The following is a 9,671-nucleotide window of genomic DNA, read 5'->3' as shown; positions in this document are numbered from 1 at the left end:
AAATTCAGCTTGTCACCAAAAGCACTCACAAACTTCTACAGATGCACAATCGAGAGCATCCTGGCGGGCTGTATCACCGCCTGGTACGGCAACTGCTCCGCCCACAACCGTAAGGCTCTCCAGAGGGTAGTGAGGTCTGCACAACGCATCACCGGGGGCAAACTACCTGCCCTCCAGGACACCTACACCACCCGATGTTACAGGAAGGCCATAAAGATCATCAAGGACAACAACCACCCGAACCACTGCCTGTTCACCCCGCTATCATCCAGAAGGCGAGGTCAGTACAGGTGCATCAAAGCTGGGACCGAGAGACTGAAAAACAGCTTCTATCTCAAGGCCATCATACTGTTAAACAGCAACCACTAACATTGATTGGCTGCTGCCAACACACTGACACTGACTCAACTCCAGCCACTTTAATAATGGGAATTGATGGGAAATTTACATTTTACATTTACATTTAAGTCATTTAGCAGACGCTCTTATCCAGAGCGACTTACAAATTGGTGAATCCATCTTCTGACATCCAGTGGAACAGCCACTTTACAATAGTGCATCTAAATCATTTAAGGGGGGGGGGGTGAGAAGGATTACTTATCCTATCCTAGGTATTCCTTGAAGAGGTGGGGTTTCAGGTGTCTCCGGAAGGTGGTGATTGACTCCGCTGTCCTGGCGTCGTGAGGGAGTTTGTTCCACCATTGGGGGGCCAGAGCAGCGAACAGTTTTGACTGGGCTGAGCGGGAACTGTACTTCCTCAGTGGTAGGGAGGCGAGCAGGCCAGAGGTGGATGAACGCAGTGCCCTTGTTTGGGTGTAGGGCCTGATCAGAGCCTGGAGGTACTGCGGTGCCGTTCCCCTCACAGCTCCGTAGGCAAGCACCATGGTCTTGTAGCGGATGCAAGCTTCAACTGGAAGCCAGTGGAGAGAGCGGAGGAGCGGGGTGACGTGAGAGAACTTGGGAAGGTTGAACACCAGACGGGCTGCGGCGTTCTGGATGAGTTGTAGGGGTTTAATGGCACAGGCAGGGAGCCCAGCCAACAGCGAGTTGCAGTAATCCAGACGGGAGATGACAAGTGCCTGGATTAGGACCTGCGCCGCTTCCTGTGTGAGGCAGGGTCGTACTCTGCGGATGTTGTAGAGCATGAACCTACAGGAACGGGCCACCGCCATGATGTTGGTTGAGAACGACAGGGTGTTGTCCAGGATCACGCCAAGGTTCTTAGCGCTCTGGGAGGAGGACACAATGGAGTTGTCAACCGTGATGGCGAGATCATGGAACGGGTAGTCCTTCCCCGGGAGGAAGAGCAGCTCCGTCTTGCCGAGGTTCAGCTTGAGGTGGTGATCCGTCATCCACACTGATATGTCTGCCAGACATGCAGAGATGCAATTCGCCACCTGGTCATCAGAAGGGGGAAAGGAGAAGATTAATTGTGTGTCGTCTGCATAGCAATGATAGGAGAGACCATGTGAGGTTATGACAGAGCCAAGTGACTTGGTATATAGCGAGAATAGGAGAGGGCCTAGAACAGAGCCCTGGGGGACACCAGTGGTGAGAGCGCGTGGTGAGGTGACAGATTCGCGCCACGCCACCTGGTAGGAGCGACCTGTCAGGTAGGACGCAATCCAAGCGTGGGCCGCGCCGGAGATGCCCAACTCGGAGAGGGTGGAGAGGAGGATCTGATGGTTCACAGTATCGAAGGCAGCCGATAGGTCTAGAAGGATGAGAGCAGAGGAGAGAGAGTTAGCTTTAGCAGTGCGGAGCGCCTCCGTGATACAGAGAAGAGCAGTCTCAGTTGAATGACTAGTCTTGAAACCTGACTGATTTGGATCAAGAAGGTCATTCTGAGAGAGATAGCGGGAGAGCTGGCCAAGGACGGCACGTTCAAGAGTTTTGGAGAGAAAAGAAAGAAGGGATACTGGTCTGTAGTTGTTGACATCGGAGGGATCGAGTGTAGGTTTTTTCAGAAGGGGTGCAACTCTCGCTCTCTTGAAGACGGAAGGGACGTAGCCAGCGGTCAGGGATGAGTTGATGAGCGAGGTGAGGTAAGGGAGAAGGTCTCCGGAAATGGTCTGGAGAAGAGAGGAGGGGATAGGGTCAAGCGGGCAGGTTGTTGGGCGGCCGGCCGTCACAAGAAGCGAGATTTCATCTGGAGAGAGAAGGGAGAAAGAGGTCAGAGCACAGGGTAGGGCAGTGTGAGCAGAACCAGCGGTGTCGTTTGACTTAGCAAACGAGGATCGGATGTCGTCGACCTTCTTTTCAAAATGGTTGACGAAGTCATCTGCAGAGAGGGAGGAGGGGGGGGAGGGGGAGGAGGATTCAGGAGGGAGGAGAAGGTGGCAAAGAGCTTCCTAGGGTTAGAGGCAGATGCTTGGAATTTAGAGTGGTAGAAAGTGGCTTTAGCAGCAGAGACAGAGGAGGAAAATGTAGAGAGGAGGGAGTGAAAGGATGCCAGGTCCGCAGGGAGGCGAGTTTTCCTCCATTTCCGCTCGGCTGCCCGGAGCTCTGTTCTGTGAGCTCGCAATGAGTCGTCGAGCCACGGAGCGGGAGGGGAGGACCGAGCCGGCCTGGAGGATAGGGGACATAGAGAGTCAAAGGATGCAGAAAGGGAAGAGAGGAGGGTTGAGGAGGCAGAATCAGGAGATAGGTTGGAGAAGGTATGAGCAGAGGGAAGAGATGATAGGATGGAAGAGGAGAGAGTAGCGGGGAGAGAGAGCGAAGGTTGGGACGGCGCGATACCATCCGAGTAGGGGCAGTGTGGAAAGTGTTGGATGAGAGCGAGAGGGAAAAGGATACAAGGTAGTGGTCGGAGACTTGGAGGGGAGTTGCAATGAGGTTAGTGGAAGAACAGCATCTAGTAAAGATGAGGTCGAGCGTATTGCCTGCCTTGTGAGCAGGGGGGGAAGGTGAGAGGGTGAGGTCAAAAGAGGAGAGGAGTGGAAAGAAGGAGGCAGAGAGGAATGAGTCAAAGGTAGACGTGGGGAGGTTAAAGTCGCCCAGGACTGTGAGAGGTGAGCCGTCCTCAGGAAAGGAGCTTATCAAGGCATCAAGCTCATTGATGAACTCTCCGAGGGAACCTGGAGGGCGATAAATGATAAGGATGTTAAGCTTGAAAGGGCTGGTAACTGTGACAGCATGGAATTCAAAGGAGGCGATAGACAGATGGGTAAGGGGAGAAAGAGAGAATGACCACTTGGGAGAGATGAGGATCCCGGTGCCACCACCCCGCTGACCAGAAGCTCTCGGGGTGTGCGAGAACACGTGGGCGGACGAAGAGAGAGCAGTAGGAGTAGCAGTGTTATCTGTGGTGATCCATGTTTCCGTCAGTGCCAAGAAGTCGAGGGACTGGAGGGAGGCATAGGCTGAGATGAACTCTGCCTTGTTGGCCGCAGATCGGCAGTTCCAGAGGCTACCGGAGACCTGGAACTCCACGTGGGTCGTGCGCGCTGGGACCACCAGATTAGGGTGGCCGCGGCCACGCGGTGTGGAGCGTTTGTATGGTCTGTGCAGAGAGGAGAGAACAGGGATAGATAGACACATAGTTGACAGGCTACAGAAGAGGCTACGCTAATGCAAAGGAGATTGGAATGACAAGTGGACTACACGTCTCGAATGTTCAGGAAGTTAAGCTTACGTAGCAAGAATCTTATTGACTAAAATGATTGAAATGATACAGTACTGCTGGAGTAGGCTAGCTGGCAGTGGCTGCGATGTTGACACTACACTAATCAAGTCGTTCCGTCGAGTGTAATAGTTTCTACAGTGCTGCTATTTGGGGCTAGCTAGCTAGCTAGCAGTGTTGATTGCGTTATGTTACGTTAAAAGAACGACAATAGCTGGCTAGCTAACCTAGAAAATCGCTCTAGACTACACAATTGTCTTAGATACAAAGACGGCTATGTAGCTAGCTAGCTACGATCAAACAAATCAAACCGTTGTACTGTAATAGTTTCTACAGTGCTGCTATTCGGGGCTAGCTGGCTAGCTAGCAGTGATGATTGCGTTACGTTACGTTAAAAGAACGACAATAGCTGGCTAGCTAACCTAGAAAATCGCTCTAGACTACACAATTGTCTTAGATACAAAGACGGCTATGTAGCTAGCTAGCTACGATCAAACAAATCAAACCGTTGTACTGTAATAGTTTCTACAGTGCTGCTAGTCGGGGGCTAGCTGACTAGCTAGCAGTGTTGATTGCGTTACGTTACGTTAAAAGAACGACAATAGCTGGCTAGCTAACCTAGAAAATCGCTCTAGACTACACAATTGTCTTAGATACAAAGACGGCTATGTAGCTAGCTAGCTACGATCAAACAAATCAAACCGTTGTACTGTAATAGTTTCTACAGTGCTGCTATTCGGGGGCTAGCTGGCTAGCTAGCAGTGTTGATTGCGTTACGTTACGTTAAAAGAACGACAATAGCTGGCTAGCTAACCTAGAAAATCACTCTAGACTACACAATTGTCTTAGACGTTAGCTAGTTGCTTAGCTAGCTGCTGGGCAGATAGCAGTGTAGACTACGTTAGGACGATGAAATACGATAATTACGCAATTATCTTTGATACAAAGACGGCTATGTAGCTAGCTAAGAAGAAATTGCTAAGATTAGACAAATCAAACCGTTGTACTATAATGAAATGTAATGAAAATGTAATGAAAGGTTATACTACCTGCGGACCGAAGTGTAGATGCGACCGCTCGCTCCAACCCGGAACCGGAAAGAGGAGCCAGGCTAGAGGAGCCAGGCTAGAGGGAGGAGCCAGGCTAGAGGAGTCAGGCTAGAGATAGGAGCCAGGCTAGAGGGAGGAGTCAGGCTGGAGATGCCAGGCTAGAGGGAGGAGCCAGGCTAGAGGGAGGGGCCAGGTTAGAGGGAGGGGCCAGGTTAGAGGGAGGAGCCAGGCTAGAGGAGTCAGGCTTGAGGTGCCAGGCTAGAGGGAGGAGCCAGGCTAGAGGGAGGGGCCAGTTTAGAGGGAGGAGCCAGGCTAGAGGAGTCAGGCTTGAGGTGCCAGGCTAGAGGGAGGAGCCAGGCTAGAGGCGTCAGGCAAGAGGGAGGAGCCAGGCTTGAGGGAGAAGCCAGGCTAGAGGGAGGAGCCAGGCTAGAGGAGTCAGGCTAGAGAGAGGAGTCAGGCTGGAGGTGCCAGGCTAGAGGGAGGAGCCAGGCTAGAGGGAGGAGCCAGGCTAGAGAGAGGAGTCAGGCTAGAGAGAGGAGTCAGGCTCGAGAGAGGAGCCAGGCTAGAGAGAGGTGCCAGGCTAGAGGAGTCAGGCTAGAGGAGTCAGGCTAGAGAGAGGAGTCAGGCTAGAGAGAGGAGTCAGGCTAGAGACAGGAGTCAGGCTAGAGAGAGGAGTCAGGCTTGAGGTGCCCGGCTAGATGGAGGAGCCAGGCTAGAGGGAGGAGCCAGGTTCGAGGAGCCAGGCTAGAGGGAGGAGCCAGGCTAGAGGAGCCAGGCTAGAGGGAGGAGCAAGGCTCAAGGGAGGAACCAGGCGAGAGGGAGGAGTCAGGCTAGAGGGAAGGACCAGGCTAAAGGGAGGAGCCAGGCTAGAGGGAGGAGCCAGGCTAGAGGGAGGGGCCAGGTTAGAGGGAGGAGCCAGGCTAGAGGAGTCAGGCTTGAGGTGCCAGGCTAGAGGGAGGAGCCAGGCTAGAGGCGTCAGGCAAGAGGGAGGAGCCAGGCTTGAGGGAGAAGCCAGGCTAGAGGGAGGAGCCAGGCTAGAGGAGTCAGGCTAGAGAGAGGAGTCAGGCTGGAGGTGCCAGGCTAGAGGGAGGAGCCAGGCTAGAGGGAGGAACCAGGCTAGAGAGAGGAGTCAGGCTAGAGAGAGGAGTCAGGCTAGAGGGAGGAGCCAGGCTTGAGGGAGAAGCCAGGCTAGAGGGAGGAGCCAGGCTAGAGGAGTCAGGCTAGAGATAGGAGCCAGGCTAGAGGAGTCAGGCTGGAGGTGCCAGGCTAGAGGGAGGAGCCAGGCTAGAGGGAGGAGCCAGGCTAGAGAGAGGAGTCAGGCTAGAGAGAGGAGTCAGGCTCGAGAGAGGAGTCAGGCTAGAGAGAGGAGTCAGGCTAGAGAGAGGAGTCAGGCTAGAGAGAGGAGTCAGGCTAGAGAGAGGAGTCAGGCTTGAGGTGCCCGGCTAGATGGAGGAGCCAGGCTAGAGGGAGGAGCCAGGTTCGAGGAGCCAGGCTAGAGGGAGGAGCCAGGCTAGAGGAGCCAGGCTAGAGGGAGGAGCAAGGCTCAAGGGAGGAACCAGGCGAGAGGGAGGAGTCAGGCTAGAGGGAAGGACCAGGCTAAAGGGAGGAGCCAGGCTAGAGGGAGGAGCCAGGCTAGAGGGAGGGGCCAGGTTAGAGGGAGGAGCCAGGCTAGAGGAGTCAGGCTTGAGGTGCCAGGCTAGAGGGAGGAGCCAGGCTAGAAGCGTCAGGCAAGAGGGAGGAGCCAGGCTTGAGGGAGAAGCCAGGCTAGAGGGAGGAGCCAGGCTAGAGGAGTCAGGCTAGAGAGAGGAGTCAGGCTGGAGGTGCCAGGCTAGAGGGAGGAGCCAGGCTAGAGGGAGGAGCCAGGCTAGAGAGAGGAGTCAGGCTAGAGAGAGGAGTCAGGCTCGAGAGAGGAGCCAGGCTAGAGAGAGGAGTCAGGCTAGAGAGAGGAGTCAGGCTAGAGGAGTCAGGCTAGAGGAGTCAGGCTAGAGAGAGGAGTCAGGCTAGAGGAGTCAGGCTAGAGAGAGGAGTCAGGCTAGAGGAGTCAGGCTAGAGAGAGGAGTCAGGCTAGAGAGAGGAGTCAGGCTAGAGAGAGGAGTCAGGCTAGAGGAGTCAGGCTAGAGGAGTCAGGCTAGAGAGAGGAGTCAGGCTAGAGAGAGGAGTCAGGCTAGAGAGAGGAGTCAGGCTAGAGGAGTCAGGCTAGAGGAGTCAGGCTAGAGAGAGGAGTCAGGCTAGAGAGAGGAGTCAGGCTAGAGAGAGGAGTCAGGCTTGAGGTGCCCGGCTAGATGGAGGAGCCAGGCTAGAGGGAGGAGCCAGGTTCGAGGAGCCAGGCTAGAGGGAGGAGCCAGGCTAGAGGAGCCAGGCTAGAGGGAGGAGCAAGGCTCAAGGGAGGAACCAGGCGAGAGGGAGGAGTCAGGCAAGAGGGAAGGACCAGGCTAAAGGGAGGAGCCAGGCTAGAGGGAGGAGCCAGGCTAGAGGGAGGGGCCAGGTTAGAGGGAGGAGCCAGGCTAGAGGAGTCAGGCTAGAGGGAGGGGCCAGTCAACATGTGCTTTTTTCACTTTATTCCTGACTTCTCTGATGAAATGCAGAGTAATCTACAGTGCCTTGCATAAGTACTCAGATCCCACATTCAGACCCCACACATCACATGTTATTGTGTTACAAAGTGGGATTAAAATGGATTTAATTGTCTTTTTTTGTCAACAATCTACACAATATACTGGAAGACAAATTACATATTTTTATAGAAAAATGAAAAATTCATAACTAAAATATCGTAGCTATATTTTAACAAATCAGAAATTGAATATCTCTAATGGTCAAGTTAATAATTATGCTGTGGATTATACAGTGAGTGTACAAAACATTAGGAACACCTGCTCTTTCCATGTCATATACTGACCAGGTGAATCCAGGTGAAAGCTATGATCCCTTATTGATGTCACTTGTTAAATCCACTTCAGTCAGTGTAGATGAAGGGGAGGAGACGGGTTAAAGAAGGATTTTTAAGACTTGAGACAACTGTGATATGGATTGTGTGCCATTCAGAGGGTGAATTGGAAAAACAAAAGTTTGAACGGGGTATGGTAGTAGGTGTCAGGCACACTGGTTTGAATGTGTCAAGAAATGCAACGCTGCTGGGTTTTTTCCCGTGTGTACCAAGAATGGTCCACCACCCAAAGGACATCCAGCCAACTTGACACAACCGTGGGAAGCATTGGGAGTTAACACGGGCCATTATCCCTACAGAACGCTTTCGACACCTTGTAGAGTCCATTCCCCTGATGAAATCCATCCACTGTTTCCATGGCAACCTGTCACCAATGACATTTTGGAGGAGGCGGGGTAGGAGGAGCAAGAGGACGAGAGGAGAAAAGGATTCTGATATGCTCGCTCCTTCTCCTCTCATCCCACCATCCCCCTCTACAGAGGATCTATTGAGTCAGTTGCTCTTATGCGCAAAAGACATATACCACTGAGGTGTATATATATATATATATATAACAATAACAATATATATATGACAATACATAGGGATTTATTTCAACATTTTTTTTAGAAGAAGAGGACATTTTGCTCATTTCAAATTACATACCCGTCTTCTAAAATCCTGTGGCTGCCTTTTATAATCAATAGGCTATGTTGATCTAATTTGCCAATTAAATTATGCAATTGTCAATTAAACTTAACATATGATGATGTCTGTCTCATCATATCTTGACTAGATGCAGATGTGCCCTCATAAATCTGAGCTGCCTGTAATGACGATAAAATTCCACTGGGGGAGCTCATTCCAAAGAAAAAAAGTTCCTCTGATCCCCCCCCCAAAAAAAAAAAAAAATCTGTATTGTATTACCTCAAACAGAGGCTTTTGGATTGCTGCAACAATCATATTCAAAGGTGAGAATGAACCTCTACTGAGCATCTACTACTGAGACCAGAGCAATGTGTAGGCCGATATTATTTTAGTGTCAGAGAGGCACATCCTTTTCCATCCATCCCCCAAATATAGATTGTCTTTTTAGGCTGGTGTGACGTACCATGAGCGCAGCTGGCAGATGCGTACACCACCTCGCCATATGCGACAACATCAAGAAGACTTTGACATTTTGTAGGTAGATATTTTATGAATCAATTACACAGTAGCTTTAAGTGGTATTACGAGCTGGCGAGCCAATAGTTTTGAAAGAATTCGGGACGAGGGAGCTACTCACCAGTTTTCTTTTTTTACTACGTTATTAACATTTGTAATAGGAAAGTCTTTTTTTTTGCGTAGCTACTTTCTTAGTAAACTTGCCTAGGTCGCAGGCTCTAGCTTTACGTTAGAAAACGATTGCACCGTTTCTACTACTTGGGCAGCATCCGTAGTTCTTTCAACGCGAAACCACACTTGTTTTGGTGGCGTGAGTTTGTCCGCATCTCTCGTTTCTTTCCCATGTGGGATAGCAGCTATAGTGGTCGAGACGAGTCGAGTGCCAACGCCTTTTTCTGTCTCTGACTGGGCGAAACTAATCGCGAAAGCACCGGAACCTTTTCTATTTTCCACCACAACAATTTATGAGAGGTATCTGCCATTCAAACCAGATATTGAAGAAGTAACTAGCTAACTAAGGGATTCAAAATGGGTTGCACGATCAGCCAGGAGGATAAAGCAGCGATGGAAAGGAGTAAAATGATTGATCGGAACCTACGAGAAGACCGAGACAAAGCGTCCAGGGAAGTGAAACTTCTACTACTTGGTAAGTCATTTTACAGTAGAAAGCTTGCTATTTTCCCAGTAACTAAAAAGGAGTAACATTTGCACCAAAATCTAGAGGAAGAAAATGCTTTGTTTGCTCTTTCAGAATAGTGGTACAGTTGTAGTTAGACATCGCTTCAAATCTAATTACATTTTATTTGTCACACGCGCCGAATAAAACAGGTGTAGAATTTACGGTAAAATGCTTATTTGATGCCCTTAACCAACAATGCGGTTTTAAGAAAAATAATTACCAACTAAAGTT

General features: G+C 50.9%; 1 protein-coding gene across 1 annotated transcript in view; it reads left to right on the top strand.

Annotated features, from left to right (window-relative positions):
• The first annotated feature begins 8,650 nt into the window (after positions 1–8,650).
• The window catches only part of gnai3 (guanine nucleotide binding protein (G protein), alpha inhibiting activity polypeptide 3), a 63,476-nt gene continuing 62,455 nt past the window's right edge, over positions 8,651–9,671 (top strand). The window contains exon 1 of the mRNA XM_064956241.1: positions 8,651–9,407. Within this exon, the coding sequence (XP_064812313.1) occupies positions 9,290–9,407 (118 nt within the window). The 5' untranslated portion in view covers positions 8,651–9,289. The remainder of the gene's footprint in view (positions 9,408–9,671) is intronic.

The sequence above is a fragment of the Oncorhynchus masou genome, chromosome 33, assembly GCF_036934945.1.
Source record: "Oncorhynchus masou masou isolate Uvic2021 chromosome 33, UVic_Omas_1.1, whole genome shotgun sequence".
Classification (NCBI taxonomy): domain Eukaryota; kingdom Metazoa; phylum Chordata; class Actinopteri; order Salmoniformes; family Salmonidae; genus Oncorhynchus; species Oncorhynchus masou.
Note: the sequence above shows the minus strand (reverse complement) of the source record. Positions and strands in the feature narration are given on the sequence as shown.